Raw genomic sequence first — 19738 nt, 5'->3', positions numbered from 1 at the left:
CAATCCCCAATTTTTTGTATTAGCGATCTAAAACTGTAAATTAATACTGTAAATTAATTAATACTTGTACGAATATCCCTTAACGGGCTTGGTTTTGGGCTTGGGCCTTTGACGGGTAGTATCGATAACTTGTAAATAATATGGTACTTTCAACTGTAACTCTCTGTAAGTTAGTTGACTTGATACTATACGGATCAATTATTAGTCTCCTCATCTTTTTACACCTACCACCATTTCATTCAGTCAAATTGTTATGCAAATCTCAAATACATCAATGGCTTCTTCTTCTTCTGGATCACGGAAGTATCATGTGTTTCTTAGTTTCAGAGGGGAAGATACTCGCAAGAACTATGTAGATCATCTCTACAAAGCTCTTTCAGATAAACTAATTCACACTTACAAAGACGACCAAACACTTCCTCGGGGCGATTCCATCGGTCCATCCCTGTTGAATGCTATCGAGGAATCGCAAATTGCGGTCGTCGTATTCTCGGAAAACTACGCTGATTCATCATGGTGTTTGGATGAACTTGTACATATCATGAAGTGCAGAGATGAGAGAGGACTGATAGTTATACCCATATTCTATAAGGTGGATCCATCAGATGTGAGGAAGCTGAAAGGCCAATTTGGAACAGGATTTGCCAAACCAAAGCGCGATAAAAGCATCATCAAAGAGGAATTATGGAAAAAAGTAATCGTTGATGCAAGTAATATTTCGGGTTGGGAACCCAGTCACATAGCCAACGGGTTATTCTCTTTTTGCTTTCATTATTATAATAATAATAATAATAATAATAATAATAATAATAATAATAATAATAATAATAATTATATTTTCTTTCTTACAGAAAGTTACTCGTGTATTGTTCTATTTATCAATTACTCCGTACAGTTATGATATATTCACTTGTTTTGACCCCTTATAATCGATCGATCATTATTAAATTAAATAGTCAAACCATCAAATATTATGTTCTTTTTCAAGCTATTAACTAATTAACGATTAATTATTTATGGGTTAATTGATAATAAGCAAATGATGATCCTAACATTTTTTCTGATATTGATCGAATATTAATTTAATAAAGACACACCAGGCTTGGTTTTTGGGGAAAATTATTACTTGTGAAAGTCAGCATACACTAATCATCCTTAATCTCGAATGTGCAGGCATGAAGCAGCGGGCATCAAATCAATTGTTGATACCATCTCAGAAAGATTGTTTTCCTTAGATGAAGATGTTGATGATGACCTTGTTGGAATGGGGACTCGCTTGCAATCTTTGAAATCACTGCTAGATATTGAATCAGGCGGGGTGCACATGGTTGGGATATGGGGTGTCGGGGGTATTGGCAAGACAACTCTTGCTTATTCTGCTTATGATAAATTCTCTCATCAGTTTCAAGGTCATTGTTTTATTGACCAAAAGTTCAAGAGAATATTCTAAAAACTCTTTTGAAAACAGATGTGAATGTACAAAGTGTTGAAGAAGGAAAAAATATGATGAGGAGGAGGTTACGTCGTAGTAATGTTTTAATTGTTCTTGATGATGTTGATAAAGATGACCAAATAGAGGCGTTGGCTGGATCTCATAAATGGTTTGGGGGTGGGAGCCGAATAATAATCACAACTAGAGATGAGCATTTGCTAAAAAGAGAGAATGTAAAGATATCTCATGCCAGTTTATTATCACACGATGAGGCGTTTCAACTGTTTAATAGACATGCAGTGCAGGAGGATAAGCCTCCTATAGAAGACTATGATACGCTTTCACGACGTGCGGTTTCTTATGCAGATGGGCTCCCATTAGCACCTAAAGTTTTAGGTTCTTTTCTACGTGGCAAAGACAAGAAGGAGTGGGAGAGTGCCTTAGAAAAGATGAAAAATATCCCAAATCCTACAATCATGGACAAGCTCAAAATAAGTTATGATGGACTGGAACTTTACGAAAGAGAGTTATTCTTGGATATTGCTTGTTTCCATAGGGGCGATCTTGTAGTATACGTAAAGGAGATGCTTGAAGCTTGCGGGCTTTACCCTGATATAGGGATCAAAGTGCTTATAGAAAAGGCTCTCATAACTATTTCGAAGAATAGGTTTGAAATGCATGATCTGATTCAAGAAATGGGCCACTACATCGTTCGAGGCCTACATCCTAAAAATCCGGAGAAACATAGCAGGGTTTGGAAGGATGAAGAAATTGTAGAAATTTGTTCCACGGATTCAGCAAGGGTAATGGTTTTGCTATCTTTGATATCCTTGAAATGATTGCAAATATAACAAGGTTTTGTTCCATTATTGCAGGAAAATAACGAGATTGAAGCAATAAGGTTTGGTTACATGTCATTGGGGTTTTGCAAACTTGTTTCGAACATGAGGAAATTAAGGTTGTTAATTGTGTCTGGAGATAGGTTTCATGTTCATCACGTTGAAGGGCCTTGTTTTCTTTCAAATGAGTTGCAGTATATTTCATGGAAATATTATCCTAGATGTCCGTTTCCAGCAGATTTTCAACCAACGAAGCTTGTTTTTTTAAAGTTGGAAAATACCTTGCAGAAACAACTTTGGCAAGGTTACAAGGTAAACTCAAGTAATGTCCTCTAATTTAACATTTAACATTTAACATATACATACGAGTACAGTAGAGGTTACACCTTGCAAAAAGGAATTTACACTATAAGTTTAGAGTAAATATATCAATACAGTAACTTAGTCTTAGCGTTAATTCTTTACTTGTATGTATCAGCGTCTACCACAACTGAAAAAGCTTATCATCCACAATGCACATAAGTTAGTCAGCACACCAAATTTTGGTGGATTTCCATGTCTTGAATATCTGAAACTTGGTGGTTGCAACAGTTTGGAAGAGATCCATCCATCACTTGGAAACTGTAACAGTCTAGTCAACGTATTTGTATCTTATTGCGACAAGCTTAGAGATTTTCCAAACATCATCTGTATGCAAAATTTGGAGACTCTTGACATCACGCTATGTAGAGCGCTTGCTGAGTTCCCAGAGATCCACGTAAGGATGGATAGCTTGAAAATGTTAACAATTAGTGAGGTTGGGATAGAAGTTCTGCCGGCCTCATCAATCGGACATTACTGTACCAACCTAATTTCACTAAAGGTGACCAATTGTAAAAAATTAAAAAGAATAGAAGGCAACTTTCAAGAAATGAAACAATTGGAGAAGTTTGCGTTTAGTGGTTTGTTTATTCATGTGAAGCTGTTAAAGGATCTCTTTAGCAGAGATTGCTTGTTAAGAAAGTTGGATCTCAGCTGCTGTCTCTTGAAAGATGGAGAGATCCCTTGTGATGTTGGCGAGTTATTCAACTTAACATTATTGAATCTAAGTTGGAATAACTTTTCAAGATTACCTTTTACCCTCTTGAAACTTACTCACCTCAAAGCACTGAACCTCAGTTTTTGCCATAACCTTCTAGAATTGCTGGAACTTCCATCCAGTGTAGATTTATTTATAGGGAATAACTGCAACTCACTTGAATCCATAGGAGACTTTTACAAAAACTGTAAGAGGTTATCTCAAGTCTACCTTTCTGATTCGAATAGTGTGACTGGTGCTGAAGGATTACTACAATGTATGCTCCATGTATGTCTCTCTCTCTCTCCCCCCCTCTTTCTTTAAACTTGTTTGGCATATGGCATATTTGGATAGTTATTATTATTTTTATTAATTAGGGGTCCAGTACTCCAGTTCGCTCGTTAATGAAGCCTTCCTCTAAGGAAATCACGGGTCCAACAGGTTATAAGCAGCGGGTGGAATGGGTTGTGTTTATCACGGGTCCAACAAGCCCCCTCCAACCAGGAGGTTGTAAATAATCATGAAAAATCATATAGGTTTTGTGAGTTTGCCTTTCAAAAGAATATAAGTATTGGACTCATGCTTAATCAATAAGTATGTAAAACTAACTTTGAAATTTGAACCTTAAATTAAAGTGATGCGAACTGCGTGTTTGGAGAGACATGGAAAGAGTTAAAAAAAAAAAAAAACCAAGGGAAAATAACTGGGTCACCAGACCCGGCCTGTTTAACCTGTTTTTAAAACTTGACCCGTTTGAATCCAGACCCAACCCTAAACAAGCAGCCCATTTTCCCTGGCTTTGGGTTGTATATGCACATGTTGTTGGAATTACAGAGTTTATATATGTACACCTGGTCAACAAAAAATAATGATTGTGTTGATTTAATTAGGGGAAAGCTATAAATCACCACATGAAACTCTATGTTGATGGCCTTGAGATTCCGAAGACGTTTATACCTCCTCTGCGTAGAGGAAGTACATGTAGATTGCAACTTCCCCAGAATTGGTACAATGACTTTTGTGGATTCTTAATGTGCTCTGTCTTAAAGAAGGGGTCCATAAGGAATCAACGTATTTCTTTGAAGCACGAGCAGAGTAAAAGGATGGGCATGAATGTAGAACCTGGGTTATGGAAGGAGTGTGATGAAGATGATAAATATACACGGGTGGTTTATGTTTCCTTTGATTCATTGAGACACACTACTTGGTGGGACTCCAATTCCAACGCGGTTTCATTTTCAGTTGGAGTTGATATAAAAGATGTATGTAGAGGTCTTGGAGTTAATAATAAAGATGTATGTAGAGGTTTTGGAGTTAAGCTGGTTGCCAGAGAAACTAACAGTGTTATAACAGAAACAGCTACTGATTTCTCTGAATATTGGGACTCAGATTCCTTTGAATTTGGGGATACAAATTTCTCTTTATTTTGGGAGGACAAAGACAATTGTACGTTCAAATTCAAGATTGTAGATGATACAAAGTCGACTTTGAAGATTTGCTATTAAAGTCACTATGTTCTTCCACATCCCTTTTAAATGGCTAGTACTAGTAATGTTTCTGGATGGGAATCCAAGAAAGTTGCTATCGGGTTGTTCTCTTTCTTCGTTTTCGCTTGCATTATAATTCCTTTATTTTATGCTATTTGTGTTGTAATTGACACTGTCAAGAAACTTGTTTGACTGGTTGGGAGTTTACTTCCCAAATGACTAATTGATGCATCATGAAAAGTGGTTTTGTGTTCAAATCATATAGCAAAAATACTTTGGCCATAAAATTATTAGTTTGAGATGGATTTAAATTAGAATTTATTAGGATTTTAGTAGGTTACTCATGTTTTTGATCAATCATATACTTATATATGAGTCTGATATAATCACTTGTTTTAACCGCTAGCTCTCGACCTTCAATCTTCGTTTTCGTCATTGACTTCATTGAACGTTCATTTACTTAGACATCTCATGTTAGGAAACAACTTAAAATAACCAAAGAAAGAATGTACTCCATAGTACACTGGCAACTTCCATGAAAATATAAGTATTGGGATCATGGACATTTGTAAATATTCATGAAAAATCATATAGGGTGTGTGAGTTTGTTTTTTTTTTTTTTTTTTTTTTTTTTAAATATAAGTATTGGGATCATGCTTAATCAATAAGTATGTAAAACTAACTTTGAATCTTAAAGTTTACACGCTTGACTCACTCCCTAAACACATAGTTATAGTACGTATTATGAAAGCAAGGTGTTTCAGAATTTCAAATGTGTGTTTTACAAAGTTTAATTAAGGGTTGTAAATGTTAGATTATGGAGACATTTATACAAAACGAGAAAAAAAAAAAAAAAAAAAAAAAAAAACTGTTCCAACACTTATACAAGGCGTCGGAAAATGCTAATGATGGGGATGATTCAGAAAGCGGTGATGATTCCGAACATAGTGCGAGTTCTAGTGATGAGGAGGACACAAATGAAACCGGTCCAACCATTCCGGTTACTCCTACACCAAGATGCTCGACTAGAGTGCCCAAACCTAATCCTAGGTATTCTCCATCAGCAAACTACTTGCTCTATACCGAGAATGGTGAACCCGAAAGTTACTTTGAGGCAAGAAAAACAAAAGAATCCATACAATGGGAACTTGCCATGAAAGAAGAGATGGGATCACTTGAGAAGAACAAGACTTGGTCACTAGTGAAGTTACCTCATGATAAAAGGGCATTGCAAAGCAAATGGGTATATAGAATCAAGAATGAGATGGATGGCAAGAAAAGGTACAAGGCTCGTTTGGTAGTCAAAGGCTTTCAACAAAAGGAAGGGGTTGACTACAAAGAGATATTTTCACCGGTAGTTAAAATGACTACTATCCATTTGGTACTTTCTATGGTTGCATCCGAAGACTTACATCTAGAGCAACTAGATGTGAAGACTGCATTCTTGCATGGTGATCTTGTTGAAGAGATCTACATGAGACAACCCGAGGGCTTTGAGGTAAAGGGTAAAGAGAAGTGGGTTTGTAAGCTAAAGAAAAGTTTGTATGGGTTGAAGCAAGCACCTCGGCAATGGTACTTGAAGTTTGACGAGTTTATGAAGAAGATTGGTTTCTTAAGATGTGAAGCGGATCACTGTTGCTACTTGAAGAAATTCAAGTCTTCATATATAATCTTATTGTTGTATGTTGATGACATGTTACTTGCAGGTTCAAACATGTCCGAAATTAACAAGTTGAAGGGATTACTTTCACGAGAATTCGAGATGAAAGATCTTGGCGGTGCTAGGCAAATACTTGGCATGAGTATTGTGCGTGATCGTTTGAAGGGTACTCTATACTTGTCTCAATCCAAATATATTGAGAAAGTAGTAGAGAGGTTCAACATGGAAGATTCAAAGGCTCATTCTATGCCTTTGGGAAGCACCTTAAAACTATCGAAAAGTCAATCACCAAAGACGGAAAGAGACAAGAAGGATATGGAAAAGGTTCCATATGCATCGGCCGTGGGTAGTATTATGTATGCCATGGTTTGTACAAGACCCGATAGTGCTCAAGCAGTGGGAGTTGTAAGTCGTTATATGTCTAATCCGGGGAAAGAGCATTGGGAAGCGGTCAAATGGTTGCTTCGTTATTTGAAAGGTACTTCTAATATGGGATTGTGTTTCTCCAAAAACAATCTCATACTTAGAGGTTATGCGGATGCTAATTTGGGTGGATGTGATGATTCGGGGAAAAGCACTACGGGTTATGTTTTCACAATGGGGAAGACGGCGATTAGTTGGTTATCTCGATTGCAAAAGAGTGTTGCTTTGTCAACCACCGAAGCCGAATACATGGCTATTGCGGAAGCTTCTAAAGAGCTAGTGTGGTTGAAGAACTTCTTAGGTGAGTTGGGTAAAAGACAAGACTATTGCGTCTTGTATTGTGATAATCAAAGTGCGGTTCATCTTGGGAAGAATCCAGTGTTTCATAGTCGAACGAAACACATCAAGATAAGGTATCATTTTATTTGACAACATATAAATGATCGCACTTTATTCTTGGAGAAAATCCTTGGTAAGAAGAATCCTGCCGATATGTTTACTAAGGTGGTTACGACGGAGAAATTGAGGTTTTGCATTACCTCAATTGGTCTTCTCATGAATTGATGAGAGAAGACCCCAGCTAGAGATGTGAATGGTGTTACAAGTTTAACAAGTAGTATTGAAGACCTTTTATCGAAAGTCTACTCATCCGAAGAATGTGTTGAGCGTGCGTGTCCCAAATGGTATTTGGCGGTAATCGAAGGTGGTTTAATGTTCTTGGTTAATTCATTGATATAATTGGAGTTTTGTTCAAAGTCTCCAAGTGGGAGATTTGTTAGATTATGGAGACATTTATACACTTGCACGAATTTTGCAGATTTCGGGAAGCGTGAAGCAGTAAAATGCGGCGCATCTTGACATGGATGCGGCGCATTCATAGAGCAAAATAGTTCGAGAGTTATTGATGCGGAGCATTGAGCTGATATGGCGCATCAGGGGTCAGATGCGGCGCATCACCATCTCGATGCGGCGCATCGAGTGCTGGTACATGAATCTGGAACGTGGAATTGAAGGGATGCGGCGCATCACCTCTCAGATGCGGCGCATCGCCTCTCTGTCAGCAATTTGGCAAGTTGCAACCTTTACATCCGAGCATGCTTTGGCCTCCTTTCACTTTAGGTGCAAAGTTAATCACTTTACACCTAAAATTAGGGCTGTGATCATGCCATTACAAGGTGGAAAGCATGGCTAGTTGGTAAACAAGATGATTACTTGTCATGATGAAGATTCCTAGCTAGTTGTCATGGTGTTCTTGTTTTCTCCTATATATAGAACTCATTGTATGCAATTGTAACATACCACATACAGATTCTCAGTAATAAACACTCTCTAGTTGGTCCGTGGACTAAAGCAATCACACCGATTGCATATAACCACGTTATATCTTGTGTCGTTCTTACATTTACGCATTTATTATCTTTCGTTCATTAAGTGGGTTTGAGTGATCTTGATAGAATCACTACTCGGCTAGTAGTCTTGTAGAATTACTAGCTTTGTTTGGGTCCTAATATACTAACAGTAAATCACATATTATACAATTTTAAACTTGTGCTAATTTAAAGTAATGCAAACTGTGTGTTTGGAGAGACAAGGCAAGTGTTAAAAAAATCAAGGGAAAATAACTGGGTCATCAGACCCGGCCTGTTTAACCTGTTTAAAACTTGACCCTTTTGAATCCAGACCCACCCCTAAGCAAGCAACCCATTTTTCCTGGCTCTGGGTTGTGTATTCACATGCCGTTAGAATTACAGGGTTTAATATATGTAAACTACCCGCTTTTCGAAAAAAAAATATATGTAAACTACCCTGTCAACAAAAATAACGATTGTGTTGTTTTAATTAGGGGAATGCTATAAATCACCATATGCTTCTCCAAGTTGATGGCATTGAGATTCCGAAGACGTTTATACCTCCACTGTTTAGAGGAAGTAGATGTAGATTTCAACTTCCCCAGAATCGGTACAATGACTTTTCTGGATTCTTAATGTGCTCTGTCTTAACGAAAATCTACTACAATGCTAATCCTAGCATATCTTTGAAGCACGAGCAGAGTAATACGATGGGCATGAATCTTGAAGCTGAGTTATGGAATGAGTGTGATGATGATAAATATACTTGGGTGTGTTATGTTTCCTTTGATACATGGTGTAGTGGTTTTGGAGTTAAACTGGTTTCCAGAGAAAATGAAAGTGTTACAACGGAAACAGCTACAGATTTCTCTGAATTTTAGGACACGAATTCCTCTGAATTTGGGTATGATACATTCAAATTCAAGATTGTAGATGAAGACGATTATACATTCAAATTCAAGATTTGGGGATGATACAAAGACGGCTTCCACATCCCCTTTTTAATCCCATGTACTAGTAATGTTTCGGGATAGGAACCCAAGAACGTTGCTAGCGGGTTATTCTCTTCTTTTTCATATTTCCTTAATTTTATGCTATTTGTGTTGTAATTGACACGGTCAAGAAACATGTTTGACTGGTTGGGAGTTCACTTCCCAAATGACTAATTGATTTATCATGAAAAGTGGTTTTGTGTTCAAATCACATAGCAACAATACTTTGGCGATAAATTTTTTAGTTTGAGATGGGATTAAATTGGAATATATTACTCACCTATGTTTTTTAATCAATCAATCATATACTTGTTTTAATTGGAATATATTACTCACCTATGTTTTTTAATCAATCATATACTTTCAGTGTTTGATATATTACAACAACAACAACAACAAAACCCAATACCACGTGAGTGGTGTATGGGGGAGGTGAGATGTAGACAATCCTTCTCCTATCCTAGAATAAAAACAAATCATTTCTCCACCCAGAGTGAAACACTCTCAAAAGTAGAGAAAGTCATCCCTCTCTCTATTCGACGGATAAAGAGATTGCTTCCGAGTAGACCTCCGGCCAATAAGTAGGAAATTTTTTTTTTTAAAAGTAAAATAAAATTAAAAATAAAATTGAGACACCATGAAAATGGTAGAATCAAATTTTCATGGGTTTTAAATCATGCCTGGAATTCAATTTAGGCTCTAAACGGCAGTCAAGACGCCAATAAATCGACGCTTGCTATTGACTCAAAAATAGAGCCAAATGTTTGATATATTCACTTGTTTTAACCGCTAGTTCTTGACCTACAATCTTCACTATCGTCTTCGACTTCATTGAACGTTCATTGACTTAGACATCTCATCTCAGGAAACAACTTAAAATAACTTGGAGTAGTATCTTAAATGTTTTTTGTGCAGATACACACCTATCAAGTACCTGAATGCTAGATTTTTACTTTTATTGACTAACCATTGAGTTGACTAGTTTGCCCAACACATTAAAACACTAAGACTCGATCAGCATCCCCACTTGGTTTTAAGTAAGCAGAACCACTTGAATTGATAGTGACAATATATGATTAGTAATTGAGTAAAAAAAGAGGTAAAATAGACCCAGGAAACGAAACAAAAACTTCCGTCAAGAAAGCAAACACAGAGGGCTAAATATACACATAACACAGTAAACAAACTGAACCATACTGCTGGTCTACAAGACAAATGGTTGGCATGACAATCTGATCACAAAAACTACACTTCAAACAAGTATCAATATGAACCAGAACACACAACATTTACAACAAAAAACTCAAATTTGCAATGTACTACAGGTATCTGCAACATTAGAAGATTAGGCACAAATCTATAAGAAGTAACCCAAGACCGATACAGGTTGGCAGCTTTTCCTCAATTCAGCAGATAACCCATAATATCACTTGAATGTGTCTTTAGGTCAGTTAGAATGCGCCTCGCCTCAAAAGCTTTTCCAACGCAGCGATTTGATCCACAATTGCAATTGGATTGACACGTGAACATTGGACACCACAAAAGTCTAGAATTTTTGAATGAACCACAACTTTACTATGAAGTACCCCTACACACACTATCCAAGATTAAAATTGGTACAAACATTTTTATTCTAATTTGAAAGGAAGGATCAACTGCATTCCAATTCTCAATTGCATATATCAACAAGCTTATTTAACTCTTCTAAAGCTCTTATTGGGTTCGCCCATGTAATTTTTTACGCCAAATCCCAAAACATATCCTGTTCAATTCCCCTTACACAACATTTACAGGCAGTCCAATCTAACTACAAAAAAAAAAAACCCAAGTTTTAACTTCAACAAAAGAAGAATGCTTTAAACATTAATTCAAATTTTACTAAATCTACCAGTTGGTTTAAGCAGTAATAATCAGGGACAACTGCCAACAACTAGTCTGTTATCATTCTATCATTTGGTATTTTCTAATTAAAAATTAAAAACTTGTTTTCCTAATCACAAAGCACACAGTTACACCGAATAAAAAGTTAATTAAGGAGGTTCAGATCTGTTTAGGAACAGGGCAAGTGGATTAATCTGCAGCCCATGGCTGCAATAACAAGAGGTTGCAAAATGTGAAAATACTACAAGTATCAGGAGAAAAATAACTCTGAGTCGTCCACACCCAGCCTGTTCAACTTGTTTAAAAACATGACCTGTTTAGAATTCAGACGCAACCCGAAGAAACAAGCCCATTTGATCTGGCTTTGGGATATTTGCGCGCCTGCGCATGCTGTTATAGTGAAAAGGTTTATATCTTTGAAGCACGAGCAGATTAATACGATGGGCGTGAATCTTGAAGCTGAGTTATAGAATGAGTGTGATGATAGTTTACAAATATGCAGTTAAAAAAACTTAGTTTCCTTCATTCAAGTACGATGATAGTTTACAGATTCGTTCTAATGCAAAACTAATAGTTATCAGATTGCTTATAATCAAGTCCATAACAAACATGAATAAGCATACAAGTCATTAAAAAGCAATAGATAATATCTGAGAGGCAATCCAAGCAGAGCATCAATAATGCTTCCAACTCAAATTTTGCAAATCCCCATCCTTGACCTACCAAGATCATAAACCATTATCTCTAAGAAAGCTTACATCTAATATGTTTCTATCAGATAAAAAATCAAACACACAAACAGACCACATCTTAAATTTGTTGGCTACAGGAAGTGATATCAAATTTTGTGATCTATAGTTTTGAATTATAGATTTGGGATGACATATTAATGAAATGAGTATCAGAAATTTAACTAATTTCTTCTGATCTGTTGAATTTGAGGTTCGAGTACTATTCCAAGACCCTAATAGTGTAACATGCCCATGCATACACAAATTCGATTAAACGCTAACATGAACACACATATGAAAATGAATTAACAAATTCAATGAAACATCTAATATGTTTATAACTGCTAATAACATTTAACCTAGATTACAAATTAGCTCAATCAAATTACTTCACAACATATAATCATTGGAAGTTTTAAGACAATTAAGAAAACAACAATATAAAATAAAGATCCTTATCTTGGCACTTGTTTTATGAACACCTCTAGAAATGTAGATTAAAAATCTAACTCCCTCTTCATCACTAAACGCAATTACATTCATGTTATTAAATTCTTCTGTAAATAACAGAATCTCAACTTACTGCAACTGGATGCCTAAGACGCTTCAACCTTCCTGTGACATTCAACACTTTCAAAGCTGTCTCAACCAGTTACTCAACCCACTCGACCCACCCATCATGCCATTTTTATTCTAGTTTGCTACGGAAAAATTACAATGAATCTTTTGATCAAACTTTGACCTGCATAAGTTTCACCGAGTCATATCAGCTACTACAAAACAAATATAGTTGTAGGTTCACAATTGCAATAAGCCAATAATACACATGATCAGTAATTGCGATGAAGATGATAAATACTAAATAATTGACCCCACCTAAGAGCTTTTCCTCCACAAAAAGAAACTTGGATGAAAATATCAATAATGTGAAACCAACGCACCATATGTGAAAACTAAGGTACTATATTTGTAATTTTGTCATTGAGGTAATATCTTCGTATCTTCTTATCATCTTATTTGATTATTTGATTTGATTTATTTGATTATTTGATTGGCTATAAAATCTTTCTTAAGTTATCTTCTTTTCATTCAGCTAAAATAATAAGCTTTTAGTTATACAGATTAAATCTCAAATACATCAATGGCTTCTTCTTCTTCTTCTTCTTCTTCTTCTTCTTCTTCTTCTGGATCACTGAAGTATGATGTGTTTCTTAGTTTCAGAGGAGAAGATACTCGCAAGAACTATGTAGATCATCTCTACAAAGCTCTTTCGGATCAACTAATTAACACTTACAAAGACGACCAAACACTTCCTCGGGGTGATTCCATTGGTCCATCCCTGTTGAATGCTATTGAGGAATCGCAAATTGCGGTCATCGTATTCTCGGAAAACTACGCTGATTCATCATGGTGTTTGGATGAACTCGAATACATTATGAAATGCAGGGTTTGGAGAGGACTGATGGTTATACCCATATTTTATAAGGTGAGTCCTTCAGATGTGAGGAAACTGCAAGGAAAATTCGGAAGAGCATTTGCGAAACGAAAGCGCAATAACAGTACCAAAGAGGAATCATGGAAAAAAGCAATCGTTGAAGCATGTAATATTTCAGGATGGGAACCTAGTCACATAGCTAACGGGTATTCTCTTTTTACTTTTTGCTTCATTATAATTATATTTTCTTTCTTACAGAAAGTCACTCATGTTTTTAATCATTTATTGTTCTAGTTATCAATCAATTTCAGTTATGATAGCATCACTTGTTTTGACCCCTTATAATCGATCATTAAAATTAAATAGTCAAAACATCAAATATTTTGTTCCTTTAATTTCAAGCTATTAAAGATTAATGACAGATTAACTGATAATAGGCGAATAATGATCCTAACATTTTTTTGTGATATTGATCCAATTGCTGCTTCAATTATAACTGGAGAGTTTTATATTAATTTAATAGACTCACCGTACTTGGTTATGGGGGAAAGTTATTTACAGTACTTGTGAAAAGTCAGCAAACACTAATCATCGTTAATCTCGAATGTGCAGGCATGAAGCAGCGGGTATCAAATTAATTGTTGGTATGATCTCAGAAAAATTGTTTTCCATCGATGAAGACGTTGATGATGACCTTGTTGGAATGAAGACTCGGTTGCAATCTTTGGAATCAAAGCTAGATATAGGGCAGGTGGTGTCTACATGGTTGGGATATGGGGTGTTGGTGGTAGTGGCAAGACAACTCTTGCTTATTCGGCTTACGAAAAATTCTCTCATCATTTTCAAGCTCATTGTTTTATTAATCAAATTCGGGAGGAGTCAACAAAACATGATGGTTTGAAAAAAGTTCAAGAGAAAATTCTATCAGCTCTTTTGAAAACAAATGTGGATGTACAAAGTGTCGAAGAAGGAAAAAAAATGATAAGAAGGAGGTTACGTCGTAGTAACGTTTTAATTGTTCTCGATGATGTTGATAACGATGAACAAATAGAGGCGTTAGTTGGATCCCATAAATGGTTTGGGGATGGGAGTCGAATAATAATCACAACTAGAGATGAGCATTTGATACACAGAGACAAGGTAAAGATATCTCATGCCAGTTTATTATCACTAATTAGCACTTACAAAGACGACGAATCACTTCCTCGGGGTGATTCCATCTATCCATCCCTGTTGAATGCTATTGAGGAATCACAAATTGCGGTCATCGTATTCTCGGAAAACTACGCTGATTCATCATGGTGTTTGGATGAACTCGAATACATTATGAAATGCAGGGTTTGGAGAGGACTGATGGTTATACCCATATTTTATAAGGTGAGTCCTTCAGATGTGAGGAAACTGCAAGGAAAATTCGGAAGAGCATTTGCGAAACGAAAGCGCGATAACAGCACCAAAGAGGAATTATGGAAAAATGCAATTGTTGAAGCATGTAATATTTCGGGATGGGAACCCAGTGAAATTGCCAACGGGTATTTATTTCCTTTCCTTTAGAAGGTTACTCAAGTTTTATTTATGTAGATATTTTGTTCCTTCTCAAGCTATTATAAATATGAATAAATTCATTTATAATAAATAATAATGATCTTAAACATGTTTTTGTGATATTAATCGAATTGCTTCAGTTATAACTGGAGATCTTATATTAATTTAATAAAGACACCCCGGTCTTGGTTTTTGGAGAAAATTATTACGTAGTACTTGTGAATGTCAACATACACTAATCATCCTTAATCTCGGATGTGCAGGCATGAAGCAGCGGGTATCAACTATCTTGGAAAAATTGTTTTTTCTTAGATGAAAATGTTAATGAAGACCTTGTTGGAATGGGGACGCGTCTGCAATCTTTGAGAAAACTGCTAGATATAGGTTCAGGTGGTGTGCAGATGGTTGGGATATGGGGTGTTGGGGCAGTGGCAAGACAACTCTTGCTTATTCTTCTTATAAAAAGTACTTTCACCAGTTCGATGGTCATTGCTTTATTGACCAAGTTCGGGAGGAATCAACAAAACATAGTTTGAAAAAACTTCAAGACAAAATTCTATCCACTCTTTTGAAAAAAGATGTAAATGTACAGAGTGTGGAAGAAGGAAAAGATATGATAAGAAGCAGGTTAAGTCGTAGTAAAGTTTTAATAGTTCTTGATGATGTTGATCAAGATGAACAGATAGAGGGCGTTAGCTGGATCCCATGAATGGTTTGGCGATGGGAGCCGAATAATAATCACAACTAGAGATGAGCATTTGCTAAAAAGAGAGAATGTGAAGATATCTCATGCAAGTTTATTATCACACGATGAGACGTTTCAGCTCTTCAATAGACATGCAGTGCAAAAGGATAAACCTTCTACAGAAGACTATGATACGCTCTCACGATGCGTGATTTCTTATGCAGATGGGCTCCCATTAGCACTTAAAGTTTTAGGTTCTTTACTACGTGGTAAAGACAAGAATGTGTGGGAGAGTGTCTTAGAAAAGATGAAGAATATCCCAAATCCTAAAATAATGGACGTACTCAAAATAAGTTATGATGGACTGGAACGTGTTGAAAGAGAGTTATTCTTGGATATTGCTTGCTTTCATAGGGGCAAATATGTAGATGACGTAAAGGAGATGCTTGATGCTTGTGTGTTTTACCCTGATATAGGGATCAAATTGCTTATAGAGAAGGCTCTCATAACTATTTCGACCAATGGTAAGTTTGAGATGCATGATCTGGTTCAAGAAATGGGCCATTACATCGTTCGAGGCCAACATCCTAAAAATCCCGAGAAGCATAGCAGGGTTTGGAAGCATAAACAAATTGTAGAAATGTGTTCCACAGATTCAGCAAAGGTAATGGTTTAGCTATCTTTGATATCCCTGAATTTAACGCAAATTTAACAAGGTTTTGTTCCATTAATGAAGGAAAATAACGAGATTGAAGCAATAAGGTTCTTTTGTTTTGATGACAACTCATTGGGGTTTTTCAAACTTGTTTCGTACATGAAGAAATTAAGGTTGTTAATTGTTGAAGGAGATAGTTTTCTTGTTGAAGATGTTGAAGGGCCTTGTTTTCTTTCAAATGAGTTGCAGTATATTTCATGGGGAAAATATCCTAGATGTCCGTTTCCAGCAGATTTTCAACCAACGAAGCTTGTTGTTTTAAAGTTAAGTTTCACTTTGCAAAAAGAACTTTGGCAAGGTTACAAGGTAAACTCAAATGTTCCTCTAATTTAACAATTAACATATTTAACATACAAGTATATTAGAGGTTACACGTTGCAAAAAGGAACCATGAGGGTGGTGGTGGCATGGTAAGACACTGACCTTCCAATGTGGAGGTCAAGGGTTCGATTCCTTGCACCCTCAAAGTTATTCTCCTTCATGGCCACGGAGGTTCGCCTGCAATGACTCCGGGCTACTCGCAAAGCGGGTAGTCGCCCTGGATTAGCCAGTTAAAAAATGTTAGATACCCAGGTTAAAAAAAAACACATTGCAAAAAGGAATTTACGCCATAAGTTTAGAGTAAATATATCAATACAGTTACTTAATTAGTCATAGCTTTAATTTTTACTTGTATGCATCAGCATCTGCCACAATTGAAAAAGCTTACCATCAAGAATGCGAAGAACTTAGTCAGTACACCAAATTTGGATGGATTTACGTGTCTTGAATATCTGGAACTCAGTTTTTGTAAGAGTTTGGAAGAGATCCATCCATCACTTGGAAACTATAACAGTCTAGTCACTTTAATTGTATCTTATTGTAAGAAGCTTAGAAGTTTTCCAACCATCATCTGTATGAAAAATTTGGAGACTCTTTACATCAGGAATTGTGAAGCGCTTGTTGAGTTCCCAGAGATCCACGCAAGCATCGATAGCTTGAAAAAGTTAATTATGAAGAATGTTGGGATAGAAGTTCTGCCGGCCTCATCAATCGGATACTACTGTACCAACCTTATTTCGCTAGAACTGAATTGTGAAAAATTAAAAAGAATAGAAGGAAACTTTCAAGCCTCGAAACACTTGGAAAAAATAAAGATCAAAAATAAGCATAAGCTTGAGAAGCTGCCAAACGATCTGTTTAGTGTATGTAATTTAAACTTAACAGTGTTGGATCTCAGTTTTTGTGAATTGGAAGATGGAGAGATCCCTTGTGGTGTTGGTGAGTTATTCAACTTAACAGTGTTGGATCTAAGTTGGAATGACTTTACGAGATTACATTTTAGCCTCTTGAAACTTACTCGGCTCAAAGCACTCTACCTCAGTACTTGCAGGGAGCTTCTAGAATTTCCGGAACTTCCATCCGGTGTAGAATCATTTGTAGGGAATCATTGCAGCTCACTTGAAGCCATGTTAAAATTGTAAGAGCTTATCTCAAGTCTACCTTTATGATACTAATGTGACTGGTGCAGAAGGATTACTGCAATGTATGCTCCATGTATGATAACTATCCCTCTCCTTCTTTTTACTTGTTTGGCATATAATTGGATAGTAAGGGTCAGGTTATAAGCAACGGGTGGAATTAATGGGTTGTGTTGTTAATCACGGGTCCAACAAGCCTAGTGGTATCGACGAACCCCTCCAACCAAGAGGTTGTGGGTTCAAGTCCATTGACATTTGTAAATATTCATGAAAAATCGTTTAGGGTGTTTGAGTTTGTCTTTCTAAAAATAATTATGTACATAAAAAAAATTATGTAGATAACTTGTGCTAAATTGAAGTGATGCGAACTGTGAGTGTTGGAGATAGATGTAAAGAGTTAAAAAAAATCAAGGGAAAATAGTTGGGTCACCAGACCCGGCCTGATTAATCTGTTTAAAAAACTTGACCCGTTTGAATTCAGACCCAACCCTAAGCAGCAGTACATTTTTGCTGGCTTTGGGTTGTGAGTATGCACATGCTGTTAGAATTACAGGGTTTAATATATGTACACTACCCTGTCAACAAAAATAACGATTGTGTTGTTTTAATTATTAGGGGAAAGCTATAAATCACCATATGATTCTTAAAGTTGATGGCCTTGAGATTCCAAAGACGTTCATGCCTCCTCTGCTTAGAGGAAGTACATGTAGATTGCAACTTCCCCTGAATTGGTGCAATGACTATTGTGGATTCTTAATGTGCTCTGTCTTACCGAAATACGGCGACCTCAATGCTGCTCCTATCAAATCTTTAAGCACGAGCAGAGTAATACGATGGGCATGAATCTTGAAGCTGAGTTATGGAATGAGTGTGATGATGATGATGATGATGATGATTATGTTTATGAATATATTACATCAGTGAGTTATGTTTCCTTTGATTCATTGAGACACACTACTTGGTGGGACTCCACTTCCAAGGCAGTTTCATTTTCATTCAGAGTCAATGGATATGATGTATGTAGTGGTTTTGGAGTTAAGCTGGTTGCCAGAGAAAATGAAAGTTTTATAACACAAACATCTACAGATTTCTCTGACTTTTGGGACAACACAGATTCCTCTGAATCTGGGGACACAGATTCCTCTGAATTTTTTGACAAAGACGATTATACGCTTAAATTCAAGATTGTATATGATACAAAGTCGTCTTTGGAGATTGAATATTAAAGCTACTACGTGCTTCTCCACATCCCTTTTAATTGCTAGAAGTACGTAATGTTTTCGGGATGGGAACCCAAGAACGTTTCTATCGGGTTATTCTCTTTCTTTGTTTTCGCTTGCATTGTATTTCCTTTATTTTATGCTATTTGTGTTGTAATTGACATGGTCAAGAAACTTGTTTGACTGGTTGAGAGTTTACTTCCCAAATGACTAACCTATGTCTCATGAAAAGTGGTTTTGTGTTCAAGTCATATAGCAACAATACTTTTGGCGATAGAATTATTAGTTTGAGACAGGTGTAAATTAGAATATATTAGGATTTTACTAGGTTACTGAGTTACTCATGTTTTTAAATCAATCATATATACTTATATATCAGTCTCTGATATATTAACTTGTTTTAACTGCTAGCTATTAACCTTCACTTTCATCATTGTCATCGACTTCATTGAATGTTCATTGTTTAGAACGAACAGTGTGTGTGTCTAGGAGTTTTGGTCGTCTGTGACCAAGTACTCCCACTATAAATCGTTTTGACCAAGTACTCCCACTATAGACCGTTTTGATCTGGTTAATGTTGCTCCACCGGAACCTCGGTTCTATTATATATATACATATTAATTAATATTAATATTTTTGTCAAAAAAAAAAAAAGTAAACAACTTATATTATCTTGGAGTAGATACACCTATCAAGTACCTGTTTGCTAAACTTTTACTATTACTGACTAACCTTTTTGGTGAGTAGCTAGTTTATCCAACACATAATAAAAAAACACTATGACTCGATCAGCATCCCTGCTTAGTTTTAATTAAGTGGAACTATTC

At 36.2% G+C, this 19738-nt stretch overlaps 1 protein-coding gene, 1 long non-coding RNA gene and 1 pseudogene across 2 annotated transcripts; 2 read left to right on the top strand and 1 right to left on the bottom strand.

Annotated features, from left to right (window-relative positions):
• The first annotated feature begins 225 nt into the window (after window positions 1-225).
• LOC139851765 (TMV resistance protein N-like) lies at window positions 226-4925 on the top strand. The gene is made up of 6 exons (XM_071840929.1): window positions 226-750; window positions 1174-1409; window positions 1469-2235; window positions 2308-2583; window positions 2750-3616; window positions 4219-4925. The coding sequence occupies exons 1-6, from the start codon at window positions 254-256 to the stop codon at window positions 4831-4833; spliced, it is 3258 nt and encodes a 1085-aa protein (XP_071697030.1). The 5' UTR covers window positions 226-253; the 3' UTR covers window positions 4834-4925.
• Window positions 4926-10374: 5449 nt separating this feature from the next.
• LOC139851767 (uncharacterized) lies at window positions 10375-12655 on the bottom strand. Its single transcript, XR_011760712.1, has 2 exons — window positions 12435-12655; window positions 10375-11046 (listed from the first exon to the last, which is right to left on the bottom strand). It is a non-coding gene; the product is annotated as an uncharacterized lncRNA (long non-coding RNA).
• A 337-nt stretch (window positions 12656-12992) lies between these two features.
• On the top strand, window positions 12993-19107 carry LOC139851766 (TMV resistance protein N-like; annotated as a pseudogene).
• The last annotated feature ends 631 nt before the right edge of the window (window positions 19108-19738 follow it).

This window comes from Rutidosis leptorrhynchoides, chromosome 6, assembly GCF_046630445.1.
Source record: "Rutidosis leptorrhynchoides isolate AG116_Rl617_1_P2 chromosome 6, CSIRO_AGI_Rlap_v1, whole genome shotgun sequence".
Taxonomy (NCBI): domain Eukaryota; kingdom Viridiplantae; phylum Streptophyta; class Magnoliopsida; order Asterales; family Asteraceae; genus Rutidosis; species Rutidosis leptorrhynchoides.
The sequence above is the reverse complement of the archived record's forward strand: the minus strand, read 5'-3'. Positions and strand labels throughout refer to the sequence as shown.